We start from the raw sequence: 20,029 nt of genomic DNA, 5'->3' as shown, positions 1-20,029 counted from the left end.
ATTTTAAAGCACTATATAAATACTAACTTTTGGTAATATTTACCTTTTACTATTTACTATTTGCTCTTTAATCATTCCTAATATGGTAATATCATTATGAAGTTTCAGCAGCAGCAGCAGCAATAATGGGGAAGACTTTTTTGCAAACTTAATATGGAATTCTCAACTAGAAGGCAGTTACAGTATTACCACTGTGTCTTATCTTAACTCAGGTTATCAGCTTTTTGGCATCCGGTATTAACTTTGTACTAGCTTTGCCTCAGCTTTACTAAAAATGAAGTAATTATTCTTAATAACTTAATATCCATTCTCTCTCATTTTGTTCTCTTCTAGACTTTTGTGAATGATGTAAGGATTCCAGAACAGACTTATATCACCTTGAAACTTGAGGATAAACTAAGATTTGGATATGATATCCTTATAAAATGTGATTTGTAAAATTTTTACAATTTTTCTTTTTAAAGCTTCATTGTGTTCTTCTTAATTATTAAATTTATTTAAACTTTATGGTTGTAATTGAATGTTTGTCAACTATAAATATATTCATAATGTATATTAGAAAAATTATTTGCCTATTATTCTCCTTTCCCCAGTAGAATATGTGGTTTTAAAACTTTTTTTTGCTTCTTTCTAGTTTAATGAAAATGACCTGGGGAGAAACAGTGGAAGTAACTTTTGATGTTCACTTTTTTTATGCTTTCTTATAGAACATTATTTTGTAATCCTACTGCATATGAAAGTTCTTCACTTTCAACAATCCTGGAAATATTGACAGGTGAATGATGTATCAATGCCAGCCACCAGTTTCCTGATAGAAAGTTGTGTCTAAGCACTACCTTTTTATCCTTACTCCTGATCTGACTTAACACTGCATTTTCTTCAAACGCCTTCACAACCCCGTGTCTCACAGATTGGGGGAAAAAAAGAACCCAATAAAATCAGTATCTTAAGATTATTTTTTTTCAGAGTGGAATCTCAGAACTGAATAAGATAAGTTCTGCAATCTGCTATAAAATTTAGAATAAGGAACTTGTAGGGGAAGGAATAAAAACATAGGTTGAAGAATGATGAAAATACCTTTTTTCCATATGGCAAATAAGCAGAGGAAAAATATTTAATTCTCTTTCTACTTTGAGTGCACCTATTCGACATTATACATAGTAACATTCTGCTTCAAAGTATTTAATTTCCTAAATTATTTCTTTCTTCTTCTTGTAAGTATTAAAGCTTGAAATATAAAATATTTAATAATCTGTTAAACTTAATATTGGTTTGGTAGAATATTAAGACCCTATGGAAATATTCACTTTAAGTGAGATATTTAATGCTGAGAGGAAGTGAAAAATAACTGAAAATAAACATTTTCTGAAAGAGGAAATACAGCTTTTAGATGGTTTTTGAATTTAGTTTTTATATGAAATTGATATTTCAGTTTATGGTAAACAGTTATGAATTTACATAAAACTTTATATTATAATTTGAAAGAATGTAAGAAATGAGATAGAATTATTAAGTATAAAATTTTAAGCTACATGTTTTAGAATTTAAAAATCATTCATATTCAATTGATTACAGTAAGTATAATGCTTGACTAATTAATTTTCTACTTGTAGAGTTCTCTTCCAGAAAGAAACTGAAAGTGCTTTTTGTATTTTGTATTTGAAAGTGTATTTGCAGTTCTCTTTTAATTTCTAATATCTAAAGTATATTATATAACTTATATTAGGATCTTTTAAATTAAAGATTATTACAAATAAGATGAATCATGTTTTGAAAATGAAAAACTAAGAAGCAATTCACCTGTCTATCGAAATATATAAATTTTCTTTTCAGATCGTTAACATTTCTCCCCCTTTTTTGCCTTACTATGTCCATCTGTTCTTTTCCTTAAAATGTCAGATAATTATAATCATCATTTTGTAGACAGATAAATACAGACAACTAAAGAATCTTTTCAAGGTTGTGTGATCAAGGGCAAAAGCAATAGTAGAATTCAGATGCTCTGATTTAAAAGTAAATTATGCTTCTTCTCCTTGATCTGTGTTTTCTTATTTTTACACTGCTTGACAGGAAATGAGGTTTTTTTGTTTTTTGTTTTTTGAGCAGTATCCATAGGCAATTTTGCAAGCACTGCATAACTGTTATACTTTAGAGGTTTCATTACAATGATAGAAATTCAACTGTTACAGTTTACAATATTATTTTAGATAAAATCTGAAGAAGTAGCATTTTGACATTAATAAAATTAATCTTAAGAGTTAAGAGTTCTTATATATATCATAAAATTTAAATTTAAAATTTATCAGTTACTTTGATTTTTTTCCCTTCTTGGTCCTTTTTTTCCTGTTTTTTTCCTCAGATGAATGTCATGTAAAATAAAAGACACAAATTAAAAATAAGTGTATGTTTAGCCATTTTTGCAAATCTTTTGGCCAGAGAATATCCCAGAACCATAGAGTCTCAAGATTGAATAGAGCCTCAGAGACTCTCGTGAAAAGACTCATATTTGGAAAAAGAAAACCCACTATAAATACTCAAATGTTGCCCAGAATCCTTTGTTCTAATGACTTTAGTGAAGAAAAATCCATGCTATTCAAGAAAGATTATACAATTTTTTTAGAACTCATTTTCAAGAAATTTTTCTTTATATCAAACATTAATTTGCCTTTCTGCAACTTCCACTGAAGCACATTATTGTTGTCGATGTTCATTTGTATGGCAGTGTCTGTTTCACTATTCAATAGAACATAGCATACCAGCCCCTTCTACCTTTCACTTACTCAAAGTCTCTCCAAACTCATGTTTTGTTTTGTTTTGTTTTGTTTTTTTCCATGACACTTTCTGTTCATCTCTTCCTGACATTTTTGCCTTCAATCTTTCCCAACATCAAGATCTTTTCCATTATGCCCTGTTTTCTTATCCTATGGCCAAAGTATTCAAGTTCTAGCTTAAATGTTTGAACTTCCAGTGAATAGTCTGAATTTAATTGATTGAATTTAATCTGATTTGATCTTGCTGTCTAAGGACTCTCAAAAATCTTCTCTGGCATTACAGTTTGGTTCTGTGACTTTTAATTTCCTTACAGTCCAACTCTCACATCCATATGTTGCTGCTAAAGAGCCCTAGATTTGACTACACAGACCTTTGTGTGACAGGGTAGTGTTTTTGCTTTTTAGTATGCTGTTCAGATTTACCAGAATTTTCTTTCCAAGCCAAGAGTCTTTTAATTTCTTGACTACAGTCATCATTTACAGCGATCTTTGAGCCCAAAAATATGAAGTCTTACACTGTTCCATTTCTTTTCTATTTGCAAGGAAGTGATTTGACCAATTGTGAAGATCTTAGTTTTATTGATGTTAAACTTTAAGCCAACTTAGACACTCTTCCCTTTCACCTATCATCTTTGCATATCTAAGGTATTGAAATCTCCTAGCAATCTTAATTCTGACTTTTCATTTAGCCCTGGCCATTTAGCCACATTATGTATTCTACATACAAGTTAAATAAAGTGGAAATAGGTACAACTTTGTTATACATCTTTTCCAGTCTCAAATCAATCAGTTGTTCCTTTTTTGGTTCTAACTTGTTTCCTTAGCCCTCATACAGGTTCCTCAGGAGACATGTAAATTGATCTGATACTCTCATCTCTTTTAGGACTTAGCACATTTTGTTGTGATCCACATGGTCAGTGTATATCTGTGAAGAAATAGATGTTTTTGTTTATTTTTCTGGTGTTCCCATGTTTTTTTAATAGTCCATTGAATTTAACTATTTGGGCTTTAGTTTCTCTATCTCAGAAATCAACCTGCTCATCTTATAATTACTGGTTCACATATTGCTAAAGCCTATAACTTGGATGGTATGTATTTAGTAATTTGAACATTTCTTGCCATTGCCCTTCTTTAAGGTTGGAATGTAAACTGATATTTTCTAATCTATTCTAAATTTGCTGGCATATTGAGTGCAACCCTTTAACAGTATCATTTTTTAGGATTTCAAATAGTTCACTACCTAGAATTCCTTCTGTGCTTCCTAAGGCTTACTTAATCATTCTCCAGCATATCTTCTGGTTCTAGATAAATAACCACACCTTCATGGTTATCAGTGATGTTAAGATATTTCTTGTATAATGCTTCTGGAAATTCTTGCCCCTTCCTCTTAATCTCTTCTACTTTTGTCAAGTCCCTATTGTTTTGTCTTTTATCATGTCTACTTTTGCATGTAATATTTATTCCCTTGATAACTCTAATTTCCTTGAAGAGATCTCTTGTCTTTTCTATTCTGTTGTTCTATTTCTTTGCATTGCTCATTAAAAAAAACAGAAAAAAAAAAACAAAACTCTTCTTGTTTTTCTCTAGAGCTGGGCTTCTTAAACTTCCACTTGCCACCCTTTTTTGCCAGAGAAATTTTTACATGATCTCAAATATATAGGTATTTAAAATAAGTGTACAAATCAAACATTTATTGATAATAAATCATAAATTTACAACTCCCACATTCAGGTACAAGACCACATTTGGAATTGCAAACCACAATTTAAAAGCTGGGTCCTAGTATATAGTACCAGAAACATAGTTGAAGCCTAATAAGTATATTTGAATGATCAGTTACTTTAAGTTCTGTCTTCTGGGACCTAACAGTACAAGCTTATCAGTTTCCTTAACCAGTTTGACTAAGGCTTATCACTTCTCTTAAAAGTAACCTATGGTATTACCAATTTTCTTAGTTGCCATAATATGTTGTTGACTTGAGCTTATGCACTTCTTGAAAATTTCCATTATATTAACTCGTACAAGGAAAACAGAGAGCAAAGAGAAGGTAAAACAAGGTTAGTGGGTCAGTACCTTCACATGAAGTTAATGTAGCATGATTAGGTGGTAAGTCTTTGTGATCATTTTTCTTCCCTTTAATAATCATGAATTGAAGTTTACTCTACCATAATTTTGACAGAATAGATTTTCTTTACTTTTTTTTTTTTTTTTTTTTTTTTTTAATCAAGGCATTTTCTCGAATCCTCTTGTATTTCTCTCATGCTCTATATTTTCCTTCAGTGGTTCAGTGTTGATCCCTAGCTTCTTGCATATGTGTAATATAGTCTGTCTTAAACCTGTTGACTTAAATTTATCAAGGACAACTGAATATTTTCTTATCTTATTTAGTGTTTTTAGTTTAGACATTTTTTGTTCTGTTGATCTTTTTCTTAGAAGAGAAAACAATAGCAAAATAAGAGTTAAAATATTTTCATCTTCTGTTTCTTATTATCATTGTTTCATCTACCGAGCAAGGATGCTATAGTTTTCCTACTATAACATTAATTTTTTTTATCAGCCTCTTTTTTTTATGCATTCTGATACTCTTATTCCAATTGACTCAAGACCTTGTCACAATAATTTATTTCCCCATTACCTACTCTTACACATTTTATACGTACCTTTAAAAATCAATATTATATTCTGTGTTCTTTGTATGTCCACTAAACCTCTTTTCTCCTCACCCAATTTGTTTTTCTTTATGTTTTTCAAATTTTGTTTTCAGATTTTCATCCTTCCTGGACTAACTTGTTGTATAGAAATTTAAGTTCATAGGATTCTAGCTTTCCTTTCTGAGAATGCTTTTTTTCCGTCCTAAAAAATGTTAATCAATTGATAGTAAACCTGGCTTTTCTCTTATGTATCACAACTTTTACAATGGATTGTTTATTGCTTCATAGTAGTCAATTATTTACATTCTGGCAATTTATTTCCCCTCATTGGCATGACTCAAGTCTTATAGCAGTTATCTTTTTGTTAATTTCTGAATCTGTTAAGGTAGAAAATTATCTTTAGGCCATCCAAGATAATATCAACTATTTTGCTTTTGAGAGAGATCTAGTAGAAAGATCAATATAATCTATCACAACCATATCATACCTTTTATAAGTGGTTTGTGATATTTTCTGAAGTGCTTCATCCATTTCCTCTTTTCTGTCTTATGTGTGTACTTTGATGACAGTATTAATTCTGTTGCTCCCTTCATAAATCTTCACCCAAACACTCCCTACCATACATCTACTTGTTCACAATTTCATGGCATTGAAAAGAATTTGAGGGAATTTGTATCATGGTTAGGAGTTTGGCATAGAAACACAAAAACAGAAAGAAAGGATAAAAAGAAAGCTTTCTGGATTAAAATAGTGATCTTGAAGAACAGTGAAGTAGCTGCTGGAATTTCCAATTAATTTCTGCTGGTTAATGAAAAGTCTATTAAGATTAGTTTCAGTATAGACAAATTTAGGGGAAATGATATAAGCTATATTTGTAGGATGAGGAATTCTTAAGCCATGAGACAGTAAATTTAGAGTTGTTGGTTAGTTGGAAGGAAAAAAGGAATTATCACCCAGTATTTCCTTATAATCTTAAGAAGTAAGGGCAGCTAGGTGGCACAGTGGATAGAGCACCAGCCTTGAATTCAGGAGGACCCGAGTTCAAATCTGATCTCAGACACTTAACACTTCCTAGCTGTGTGACCCTGGGCAAGTCACTTAACCCCAGCCCGGGGTGGGGGGGGGTGGGGGTGTGAGAGGTAAATGATATTGTTATTCCCATTTTCTAGTCGAGGAAACTTGGGAGTTAAATGATTTGTCCAGAGTTACCCAGAGCTAGTACCTGATTGAGAGATTTGAATACCCATCTTCCTGAACCCAATCTCCATACATTATTCATTGTGCTATTTGTTGTTTGTCCCTTATTTTCAAAGAGAACCATGACGGCAGGAAAGAGGGAAACCATGACATACAAGTGAATTGGATTTAAGTGAGGGAGAGCTGGGCAAGGTTACCTGCCTCACTTTCCCGCCAGAGCCATCTGGGTTCAGTGACTAGATACAGATCAAGATGCCTGGAAGTGGCGTTGAACAAAATAGGAGACCTTGGCCTCTTTAAGCTAAGGTTTTTAACAGGTTTCAGTTTGACTGAGACTGCATCCATTCTGTGATTAAGTCTAGTTAGCAATTGTGACAAAGAATCTCCTCTTTAACCTAGTCCAGAAAAGATTTAGACAAATAAATAAATGAATGAAAGAATCTGGGAGGGGACACCCCTCAAGAGTTTCTGGCCAAAGAGGAGATGACTGGTATTCAATCTGAATCAATCAGGATTCTTATAATTGCCAAATGAAGTTTGGCCTAAGACCATTGGTGGCCAATTGGTTTATCAGGTTGACTAATATAAATCTGTTAACTTGTTCATTCTAAGAAGGCTATCACATAGCTACAGATTTTTCTGGGACGTCTGGAATATAGGTAGTGTATGTTAATGGCTACTTTTGAAATGCCTTATGATTTTTATCCTTCTTGTCCCTGACAAAAAGAAGCCTTTTAACACCAAAAAATAATGGGACAATTACAATATAGAACTAGACTGTTTTTTTTTTTTTCTTTGAAGACATTGGCCCAATGATAGTCAAACTGACCAAACCAACATTAAAAAATTAAAAACAAAATTAAATTATCCTGTCCTTGTACAAAATCATGATGCATATGTACATGGTGCTTTGGAGTAAATCCATTGTGTTTCTGCTTGCTATTCATTTCAACTCAGCAGAGAGTTCCATCTAAAGAATAAATCAAAAGAAAGCTAAAAATTTTAATGCTTATAGGGCTTTTTACCACAAAGCAGTGACAAAAAAATACTTTGTTAAGATGAATTATGAAAAAATGAGAAAAATATGTCAATTTTAGTTGTAGGAAACAACCTTTGAAATATGAAAGGTAGAAATTTAGAGCAAATGCTAGAAAAACAGCAAAAATATATTGTAACCTTGCTTTCTCATCTTGAGAGAGATATAGAACAAAAAAATAGAAATATATATAAGAAGACTTAGAAAAACAGTAAAATCCTAGGTTCATGATGAGTTGTAAATGGAAAACTAAAATGTTTTAGGAAACACCCCTGATCTTGAGATTGATATTATGTAATCTAAAAATACTTAATCACAAATTTTTCTGTCATTGTACAGTTTGAGATGTCATTGTATAGATTGAGATTAATCTCAATTAAAGACTAAAAGAATAATTAATTAAAAATTAATGGGTATTGTTTTCTGGGCAGTTTTTAGGTTCTTATGCAAAGGCTATTTCAGTGGAGAGTAAGAGTAAGCTTTGGTAGAGTCTTATCAAGCTCTAAAATTATTGAGAATGATTCTACTACATTGGCTACATCACTTAGGGGGATAAGTTTTTCATTAACAGCAACTCTTGAAGGTTTTTTATCAAGAGAAATTGAGTGACAAAATTTTGGAGACCAAATTGTATTTCCCTTTCTCTGTTATCTAGTCCCTGTTAGAGAACCAGTGAAATTCAGTGTAACATCTCCCTGCAGTACTGCAACTAGGGTTTTTTAAAATTTATTTTTGTATTTATTGAACAGGAAATTAAATAGAACTCCTGGAAATTGTCTTCTAACCTTCAATCTGTAACTGCTTTAGAAGTGTATTCTGAGAATATAGGTTAAAGTGATACAGATTAGACCATAAATTTTAGATTCTATCTTCTTAAGTCATGCTCTTTTCAAAATTCTTTTGGATGCATAAGCTGGTTCCAACTCTTCCATTTCCTTTGTTGAAATTCTGAATTATGATAGTTGTTGTGAGCAGATTGTAGCATTTCTTATACCTCTGCAATTTGTTTCAGTCATTTTCACTTGTGTCTGACCTGGTGAGTAATAGAATTCCATCTGGATGTGCTGTTTAGTAATCACTGATGAGATATTTCCTTTTACATTGACATGATTAGTTAGCAGTCTTATTGGAGCCAGATGCTTTGATTTCATTGTTGGCTATCTTTGGCTTCTTGTGAAGACTCTTTGTACTTTTAGAATGATCTAGATACTTGGATGAAATCAGATGAAGATAGTAAATATTCATAAATGCTTATTGCATTTTCAGATTTTAAAAAACTTTTTCCTCTTACATAAAAGAAAGCCACTGAATTTTATTCTGAGAATATGCATTTTTCCTAAAAATTCGACATTAAAGGGAACATATAATGTTTTGTGTTTTTAAAATTGCCTGAGTTCTTCATTATTTGGTATAATTTTCTTTATTTCTTTATTTTTCTATTTGCAAAGTGGTTTTATTAATATTTCTTCAGTAAAGTATGTTAGAATATTAATGGCAATGACCACTATATGAAATGAAAAAGAATACTATTATTCTTATTTCCTCACAAAAAAATAACAAATCTTATGGATACAGATTTCATTCGCTGATTATTGCCTGACATATTCAAATAGCAAAAAAGCTAGGGAATTAGTGTGACCCAGAAACAGAAGGGCTTTTCTTTTCTTTTCTTTTCTTTTTTTTTTACTTTTTCTTTTTTTATTAATTTTATAATTATAAATTTTTTTTATACTCCCTCCCCTAAATGACAGGCAATCCCATACATTTTACATGTATTACAGTATAACCTAGATACAATGTATGTGTGTAAATCCAATTTTCTTGTTGCACGTTAAGTATTGGATTCCGAAGGTATAAGTAACCTGGGTAGATAGACAGTAGTGCTGATATTTTACATTCAATTCCAAGTGTTCCTTCTCTGGGTGTAATTGTTTCTGTCCATCATTGATCAGCTGGAAGTGAGTTGGATCTTCTTTATGTTGAAGATATCCACTTCCACCAGAATACATCTTCATACAGTATGTTGTTGAAGTGTATAGTGATCTTCTGGTTCTGCTCATTTCACTCAGCATCAGTTCATGCAAGTCTCTCCAGGCCTTTCTGAATTCATCCTGCTGGTCATATCTTACAGAGCAATAATATTCCATAACCTTCATATACCATAATTTATCCAACCATTCTCCAATTGATGGACATCCATTCATCTTCCAGTTTCTAGCTACTACGAAAAGGGCTGCCACAAACATTTTGGCACATATAGGTCCCTTTCCCCTCTTTAGTATTTCTTTGGGATATAAGCCCAGTAGTAGCACTGCTGGATCAAAGGGTATGCACAGTTTGATAACTTTTTGGGCATAGTTCCAAAATGGCCTGATTCTTTCACAACTCCACCAACAATGTATTAGTGTCCCAGTTTCCCCACATCCCCTCCAACATTCATCATTATTTGTTCCTGTCATCTTAGCCAATCTGACAGGTATGTAGTGATATCTCAGAGTTGTCTTAATTTGCATTTCTCTGATCAGTGTGATTTGGAACACTCTCATATGAGTGGATATAATTTCAATTTCATCATCTGAGAATTGTCTGTTCATATCCTTTGACCATTTATCAATTGGAGAATGGTTTGATTTCTTATAAATTAGGATCAATTCTCTATATATTTTGGAAATGAGACCTTTATCAGAACCTTTAACTGTAAAAATATTTTCTATTTGGTATAATTTTAAATAACTTGCCACAATTTTAAAATTCTATCCTTCCTTAGCCCAATGTACATACTAATCTTTTTACTGTAGTCCGAGGTGAAATGAGGGTCCCTGAGGAAGCCCTTAAGGTAAAAGTCTTGATTTTTCTTTTTCTTTTTTTAAAAGTACTGTTAGTAGATTTCACTCATAGATGTTTTTCTTCCATATTAAAATGCCCCATAGCATGAGAAGTTTTCAAGTCAACTTCAATTGTCCCAGAAATCTTCAGAAGCAGAATTATCAAAATCAACAACCTCCAAAAGTGTGGAATCAAAAGTGGCAGATGCTGCAACAGAGGTGCAGCATAAAGCTACAGAAACATTAAAGTCTGAGGAAAAATCCATGGGTAAGTTACCATCTTGGGAAAGTATCATGTTACTCCTCATAATTTCAAATCTGTTGTATTGCTTCTTTTAATAAATAGTGCTTCAATGTTGAATATTGGATGTATGAACAATTTAGCACTTAGTAATTGTTTCATGATACAAATTATTTCAGTATTTGGTTTTGCCCATGCAGATTTGAATTCCTTAAGCCTTTCTTTCAGAGAGTTTTACATATATTATTTTTATTGACTTCATCCTTTGAGTTGGTCACTATTTAAAAGGATTATATAGCCTCAAGTTACTTCCAGTTCTTCCATTCCCCCATCACATTTCAACTCTTTTTAAGAGAGAGGGCTTAGATCTTTATTGTATTTCCTCTTTAGGTTTCCCCTGATCTGAAAGACTTCCTGGTTCTAAAGAATGTCACTAATGATTTAGAAAACCCCTTGAGTCAGTGCTTTCAGTAGTAGATTTTACTGCTTTCAGTCAGTAAAATTTCTTGTTCAGTTTTCTTGTACAGAGAAATTCATACATAGATGTTTATGTAGTATGTTTAAATAACTAGGGAAATTTACAAAAAAAGTATTTTAATGATAAGCTATTTCACATTTTCTTGTCCCAATATGTTTTTCTTCCAAAACAATAATCACTGTAGTGACTTCTTTATAAGGGTTTAATCAAAGAAATTATTTACAGTGCCAGAATCCAAAGGGTACATTTTTAGTACATTGGCAGACATCCAGAAATTTTCAAAAATCTATCCATGTTGATTTAGTTGTACTCAAAATTTCACTTATCCTCTAGGGTTTAAATTCGCTTTCTGGGTTTTGTTCAGTTGTTTCAGTTATACCCATCTACTGTGATTGTAGTTGCGGCTTTCTTGGCAAAAATACCGAATAGATTGCCATTTCCTTTTCCAGCTCATTTTGGAAACTAAAGTCAACATGGTTAAGTTCCTTGCCCAGAGACACATAGCTAATAAGTGTCTGAGGCCAGATTTAAACTGAAATCTGTCTGATTCCAGGCTCAGCTTTACCGCTTCACCTAGCTATTCTAGATATTTGGTATTTCAGATTTTAAAATGGTCAAGTTGGTTGCTAGTGCCAGAATTTTCCCATTTCTATTTTTCATAGATCATCAGTGTTGCTGAAGCATTTCTCAGCAGAGCTGATCTCACTCTTAACAGCATAATCATTGCCTGGTTTCTCTTACCAAACCTTGACAGAGATTTTTTCCTTTCTGATTTATTCCTTCTGTCTTCATCTATTCCTCATTGTTCCACCCCCGTTTGTGGACCATGAGATGCACGAATGAGGTTCTTTTAAGAAAGACTTTTCTAGTATTACTTACAGATGAATTGACAATTGACAAAATTAATATATGAGCAAGCTAGAATTTAGATATTTTGAAAAGCAGTTTTGCCTTGGTGAAACTGCTTGATTAGGAATCAAAAGACCTCTCAAATCCCATCTATTACATTTGAACAATTTGTATGATATTGGGCAAAATACTTAATCTCTTAAGGCCTTTGTATCCTTAGCTTTAAAATAATAATTCCTAAGTTTCCTTCCAGCTCTAAATACATAAATCTAAAAGAACATTTGGGAGTATAGATAAAAAGAGCAATATAGCTTAGCTGAATGGATAGAAATATCCTTCTTTTAGAGTCAGAAAACCTAGATTTAATTCTTGTCTCTGATGTATAATAATTGTGGGCATCACACTTAGCATTTTTTTTTCCCTGAGCAATTGAGGTTAAGTGATTTGCCTAGGGTCATATAGCTAGGAAGTTATCTAAGATCCAATTTGAACCCAGATCCTCTGACTTCAGGGCTTGTACTCTTATCTACTACACCACCTTAGCATTTTAGTACCCTAGGCAACTTTTTAAGACTTTGCACAAAGAATTGCTGATTTGCATTGATGGAAGAAATTTTCATGCCAGGAATTCTTTCATGGATGGAAATTATACCACTTGGTAAAATAAAAATTAATTGAAGCATCCTAACATTAATTATAGAAAATTTTCTTCTTGTTTGTTTTCTAATATTATCTAATAGACCCTAGGTTTGAAATATATGAAAAGTGTTAGTTAGCTAAAGACAATTGTACTTTGTCAAACTGATATAATCATCACTTTAAGTGATTTGCCAAAGTTCATTGATCATACAGGATTACATATTTAGAAATGGAAGGAATACTAGAGATTATAGCTAGTCCATCCAGTTCCCTCAATTTACACATCTCTCATTTGTAAAGTAGTGCACTTTGTGAAATTTCCATTCAGAACTTTGTTTAGTGATATTCCTTTTAATATTTCTTATAGAAAGCCTATATCTTCTGGAGTACTTTGGAAATCATACAAAAATTATTTTTTACTTTGTATTTTTTAGATTTCATTTTTGTAGTGATATTTTATGAAAGAAAGAATCTTAAGTATATATATTTGAGGATTTTTGCATTAGCAGGTATTAGGCATTTCATAATTCATATGATAAGACATACTAAACTGAGGTTCTGTGGAAGGTATTAAAATAGTTGGAAAACATATATTAAATGTCTACTTTGAGCCAGGAATTATGCTAAGCTCTGGAATATGAATTCTTATTTTGTGTGTGTGTGTGTGTGTGTGTGTGTATTACTATATATTATTATGTATTATGTATATAATATTACATGATATGTATTATATATTGTGTGTACATATATATCTCAAAGAGTTCACAATCTAATGGGAAGTAATATGCAAACAATTATATACACTCAATCCATATGGAAGATAAGTTGGAAATTATGAAGAAAGGAATGTACTGGGACACAGTGTATAAGGGGAAGGATTTAAGGTATAAACAGACTGAATATGGATAGGGAAAGAAAGGTTATTTTGCCAGTGGAGTTTATATTTGATCCTAGAAGTGATCGGGAGCCACTGGTGGTATTTAATGTGTGGTAGTTAACATGATCCCATCTATAGTTTTAGAAAATCACTTATGTAGTGAGTGGAAGATGGGTTGGAATGCAAAGAAATTCATGTCAGGGAGAGCAAGTCTGGGTGGTTAAAGGAGAGTTGATTATTAAAATATTGTCACCTTGATTCAGCTAAATTAGCAGGCCTAGTGTCTTTTTGTTATAGTGTTTCATCCATAAATAAGTCTTACAAAAATGCTTGTAGGTGGGTGTTGTACTCAGATTAGCAGATGGTACTATTTAGCATGCCAGTTTGAGAACAAGAAAAATAGAATTTCCAAATATTTGACCATATTCACACTAAATAAAGTCTGTTCAAAATAGGATGCTATTAAATTTATAATACAATATAACTAGTAGGTCATAGCTTGATTCTGCTCTTAATAAATAAAGCACCCAAGCTCTTTAAGTGTTTTATATTAGGTTATCTTTTATTTATTTTTTTTTTAATAGTCAAAAGAGTTCAATTTCTATCCTTTGAAATGTGTCTCTAGATCTTTCTGCTATGCCCCGTGGTACTCCATTGTATGGACAGCCATCTTGGTGGGGTGATGATGAAGCTGATGAAGAAAATGCTTTCAAACAAGATGGGAAACCTGAAGAAAAAATCAATGATACTGGAGCTTCAGGTAAAAAGATATCAAATTTTATGAATTTTGGTGTTTCTTGTATAGTAGATGTAGAAATGTAGGGAAAAAATGCTTCTCGAATTATATTTAAATTCAAATTTCAGAGTAATTTACTATAATTATTATCTGTAATCTGCCTTCCTGGCAGTTACAGTTACTAGTCTGCCCTAAGCCAACAGAGTACCTTTGGCCACTGACCTTTGCAGTGTCAACTCTACCCGGCTCTCTTCCTCTGAGGCCTTCAAAGGTATTTGGCCACGATCTCTTGAATCTATAGTTTAATAACGAGTAGCATGCTCAAGACCAGCCAAGTGTAATCTTAAAAGCCTTTATTATACCTGCTCACATAATGCCCTGACTTGTCAGCTCCCTAGTGAACACCTGATCTGAAGAGCCATGTGTTCTCTACCACAACTCCTTACCTCTTGGCTTGGCTACCTCAGGTTAGGGAGCCAGGTTAAAGAGCGCCAGGTTAAAGACAGCCACTGCTGTCTGCAGTGGGCTTATAAAGGGCCTGTGAGGTCACACAACACAGCCAATCAGCGAGAGAGATGTCACCCATTACAAGCTATCTCGATATGGACAGGATCCCACCCACAGGGTAGTCCTGTATCCACAGAGATTACTTCTGTGCCACTCAATCTCCTGTTGTGCTGTGGCGCCGCCCATTTAAAGGGCCCTTACAATTCCCTTCTCTTGTTTTGTGGGAACCGCATCCTTACAATTATCCTTTTGCTTTGCTTTAATATGATTTCATTTTAAGCTAGAAAATTTAAATTATTTTAAATGATCCATGCTCTAAATCATTCAAAAGTACATACATATATATTTTTAAAGAACTGTTGTATTACAAAACTGTAAAATTCAGGTGTAATTTGTATGTAATCTTACTATCTGAATAGCCAGCTATTCTGTAAGTATTTTAGAGATATTTAAAATATTTGCTGTGGTTAAAATATTGTGTAATTAAGTCATGTTTAATTTAAACATGACTAATTTTTATGTTACATTTTTTTCTTGAGAATAATAGTTCATGATCCGGCTATTTTGGAAAGCAATTTGGAATTATGTCCAAAGAACAATAAAACTTAACTGATAGGTGTGTATCCCAGAGACTTCCAAAAAAAGGGAAAAGGACCTTTTGTACAAAAATATAGCAGCTCTTTTTTGTGATGACTAAGAATTGAAAATCAAAGGGGTGACATCAATTGAAGAATGACTACAAGCTGTGATATATGATTGTAATGGAATATTATTGTGCTATTAAAAAAACCTAGAAAGACTTACATGAACTGATGCATAATGAAATGAACATAACAGGAGAATGTTATGTATATGCACATAATCTGCAAACCATCAAAGGCATCTTTGTTTTTTGGGTTGTTTTTTTATAAATAGCTTTTTATTTACAAGATATATGCCTGGGTAATTTTTCACCATTGACAATTGCAAAATCTTTTGTTCCAACTTTTCCCCTCCTTCTCCTCACCCCTTCCCAGATGGCAGGTTGAACAATACATGTTATATATGTTAAAGTATAAGTTAAATACAATTTTATTTATATTTATTTATATATATATATATTTTATATATATATATAGACATGTCCAAACAGTTATTTTGCTATACAAAAAAAAAATTGTGAACAATTAGCCTGTTAGCCTGTGAAGGAAATCAAAAATGCAGGTGGACAAAGATAGAGGGATTGAGAATTCTATGTGGTTCATAGTCATCTCCCAGAGTTCTTTCACTGGGTGTAGCTGGTTCAATTCATTACTTTTCTATTAGAACTGATTTGGTTCATCTCATTGTTGAAAATGGCCACATCCATCAAAATTGATCATCATATAGTATTTTGTTGAAGTATACAATGATCTCCTGGTCCTACTCATTTCACTCAGCATCAGTTCATACAAATCTCTCCAGGCCTTTCTGAAATCATCCTGCTGGTCATTTCTTACAAAACAATAATATTCTGGGGTGGCTAGGTGGCGCAGTGGATAGAGCACCAGCCTTGAATTCAGGAGGACCCGAGTTCAAATGTGGTCTCAGACACTTAACACTTCCTAGCTGTGTGACTCTGGGCAAGTCACTTAACCCCAGCCTCAGGAAAAAAAAAAAACAAAAAATAATAATATTCCATAATATTCATATACCCCAATTTATTCAGCCATTGTCCAATTGATGGTTATCCATTCTGTTTCCAGTTTCTGGTCATTACAAAGAAGGCTGCCACAAACTTGTACATATAGGTCCCTTTCCCTTCCTCAAAATCTCTTTGGGATATAAGCCCAGTAGTAATACTGCTGGATCAAAGGATATGCACAGTTTGATAACTTTTTGAGTATAGTTCCAAATTGCTCTCCAGAATGGCTGGATGTATTCACAACTCCACCAACAATGTATCAGTGTCCCAGTTTTCCCACATCCCCTCCAACGGAATGCATTATCTTTCCTTGTCATTCTAGCCAATCTGAAAGGTGTGTAGTAGTATCTCAGAGGTGCAAAGACATCTTTGTTGAAGATAATCAAAAGGGAGCTGCAGCTAGGAGTTGAAATGAAACCATTATTCCACAATGGGTCACATTTTAAAACTTGTACAATATACTGTACAGTACACACAATGCAAGAACTCACTTATTGTTTGTTTACTTTAAAAAAGTTTTTGCCTTGATCAAGAAAATAATACTTTAAAAGACTTTCCCAACAGGGAATCCCTCATGCATATAGCAGAATCGAGTAATTTTTAAAAAATGTACAACATTCTTTAAGAGCTATAACAATAAAGATAACTTTGTGGTAATCACTGGCTTAAGAGAGAGAAATGTTCGCCAAAGGTGTTGACTCTAACACATTGAAATTAATCAAGGAATAAGAGAAGGATTTCCATATAGTGGTGCTGAGGCCCTTCAGATGCTCCTTTTTGTAGATGACATCGTGCTATTTGCATCAGTCCCCAGCATGTGGCATAATTTCCTAAGATCCATAATCATTTCAAAAACTTTGGCCTTTGTGCCAGAAAAAGTGGATAAAAATGTCAGTTGTCTAGATTGATATACAATGAAGTAGAAAAACTATGGCAGTAATGATATAAATATTTTGGACAGACTGCAAATAGAAAGTGAACTGAGACTTGAAATAACAATAGAAGGATGAAGAAAGTCTAGAGTGCTTTTGTGAGATTGCTCTAAACGTCTTCCTAAAATAATGGTCTATATTTGTAAGTTCAGTGCTCTTTTAATTATATTGTACTTTTATAGTACACAGGTCTTTGGGAATATGGTTGTATCTGTTATGTTAAGTGGCATTTCCATGATAATTTAAAGTTTGCCAAGGGCATCAGGGAGCAGCCAGGATCTGAAAACAGTATTTCAGATGTGGATCACATTTTACAATTGTATGATAGATTTTAATGGTACAGAAAAGACAAGAACCTTCACACATACTCTCAAACATTCATTTTCTTATTGTTTATTGAACTGTGAGATGAGTGCCAAAGGTATTAATGTCTTCATTTAATAGTTGAGGAAAAAACTGATACTCAGATTGTGATTTTCTCATGGTCACACAAAACTAATAAGTTCCAAAACCAGGAATCAAATCCCAGTCTTCCTGACTCCAAATTCTGTATCCTATCTGCCCCTCAATAAATGATATTTCTATAACAGTTACATAGATGGAAAAGGGACTAGATTTGAAAGTCACAATACCTGTTTTCTAGCTCTAGCCCAATCACTTAATTATTCAGGACATTGATTGATTAATTTAACTTCTCTAAACTTTATCTGTGAACTGAGAACAGTAATCTTTGAATTGCCTAGTTCACAATTTGAGAATTAAATAAAAATATATTTTAAAGATTTTATAACCATAGGGAGCTTTATAAATAGAGAGGGAGAGCCTGGGCCTGTTATTTCATTAGGATAAGGAATTCCAGATGAGAAAATACCTTCTAACAATTTAGGTCAATAACTTCCTTACATCTTAAGGTCTTAGAGAATTGCCTGTAGTACAAGTTTAAATGAATTTGAGTTATAATTATCATTATTCTTTATATTATACAATGCTGTGCTTTGCCACTTTTTTTGGTAACATCTATTTTAGTTATTTTCTGTTTTGGAAAACTTAGATGAGTGGCTTTTACTCAAACAATATTATATATTAAGCTGATGTTCACATTCCTTTGAAGAAATGGAAAAGTGAAAGGAATTATTTTGAGATTTGACAACCTTTGAAAAGTTTATTAAGGAGAGCTAGAGGAAAGAGACTTATCCTCTAATCATCTCTCAGAAAAAAGGAAGCCTACAGAGAAGCTAGCATCTTTATTTTTGACTTTACAAAGCAGACTATGCTCTAACTGAACATTATTAACTATAATATGACAGACACTGTCCTAAGTGCTGGTTATACAAAGAAAGACAAAAAAAAATCTCCTACCTTTGAGAATCATACTTAGTAATGTTAGAAGTAATTGACACTGTATAGAAATCCTTAAATGTTAGTTCAAAAAGTGAGTAAATAAATACATGAAAAATTTAAAGTTGGCCTATATCTCAAATATGATAGCAATCTAGATTTTCCATACTAGAACTAATTCCTTACCATTTGAGTGAGTTAGACAATAGCATTGTTAAGGAGCTAATCTCTAAACTCCTTCCACTTTTATTGTCCTGATCTTTCTAGCTCTAGAACAAATGTGTAGTATTATAAATAGTAATGGAACAATGATTTTCTTACTGAAAATTTGTTTCATATGTTTTAAAGGAAAAATATAATGTAAATATATCAGTTCTAAAACTATGATTATACCATAACAAATTTTTGAGAATTGCAATTCATTTCTAGTTTAATTAAATTTACCATTTGACTTGTTATTTAGTGTTAAGTATAATTTTATGCTGATTTCTTTCTATATTGGTAATTTGTGTATGCTATTATGTATGTAAATAAATTTCTAATAAAGAAAATATTTAGATTAATATTCTGACTAAAAATGTAAAAGGGGCTATGAGGATAGTTTGGAATTGCTAAGATCTTGTACCTTGGAACCTGTGATACCAATAATCAGAGAATAGGGGTCACATTGGCCAAATATATAGTCCAAATTCTGGCTGAAAGAAAAAAATAAATAATTTGGGATTAAATTTTATCCTGTAACCAAAAGATATCTACTTTTTGAATATTTTTCTGAAGGAACCAATGCTAGTATTTAACGATCACCCTCTAGAATTTTTTAAAACTAAAACAAAATTTAAGAAGACAAATTTTTCTTTTTTGGTATTGGTAGAATTGAACCTAACTCATAGGATTTTTAATCTGGAAGTGACTTTAGAGATTATCCAGTCCAACTCCATAATGTTTTAAACATTAGGAAACTTGGAGAGGTTACATAACTTTATCCAAGATCACAGAGATTCTAGGTGGCAAAGCCAGGATTTGAAACAGGCGTTCTGATTGTAAATACAGCATTCTTTGCACTAAACCACATATAATTTCCCCATTGAAAAATGACTAAAAACATTTAGTTTGTATTCAGTGCCTTTTCTTTTCTGAGTTCTGCTTTCGAGTGGTATAGGGGTAGAATAAGAGGATACATAGAGATAAATCGTCTTAAAGCATGGAAATTCCTTCAAAGAGGAAGAAATTACTTTGCCACTATCTTGCTTATTAGGATATGTTTTTTTTGTTTGCTGAATAATGAAGCA

General features: G+C 32.5%; 1 protein-coding gene across 10 annotated transcripts in view; it reads left to right on the top strand.

Moving 5' to 3' along the window:
• CEP170 (centrosomal protein 170) overlaps positions 1-20,029 on the top strand; it is a 167,471-nt gene that overhangs the window by 73,087 nt on the left and 74,355 nt on the right. For 9 of the 10 annotated variants that reach the window (XM_074262523.1, XM_074262531.1, XM_074262524.1 and 6 more), the window contains exons 4-7: positions 334-415; positions 10,436-10,491; positions 10,586-10,748; positions 14,190-14,324. In XM_074262523.1, the coding sequence (XP_074118624.1) occupies positions 334-415; positions 10,436-10,491; positions 10,586-10,748; positions 14,190-14,324 (436 nt within the window). Of the gene's footprint in view, positions 1-333; positions 416-10,432; positions 10,492-10,585; positions 10,749-14,189; positions 14,325-20,029 lie in introns of all 10 variants that reach the window. The other variant, XM_074262532.1, reaches the window with a different exon arrangement.

Source organism: Sminthopsis crassicaudata, chromosome 4 (genome assembly GCF_048593235.1).
Source record: "Sminthopsis crassicaudata isolate SCR6 chromosome 4, ASM4859323v1, whole genome shotgun sequence".
Lineage (NCBI taxonomy): Eukaryota > Metazoa > Chordata > Mammalia > Dasyuromorphia > Dasyuridae > Sminthopsis > Sminthopsis crassicaudata.
This window is presented reverse-complemented; position numbering and strand designations above follow the sequence as displayed.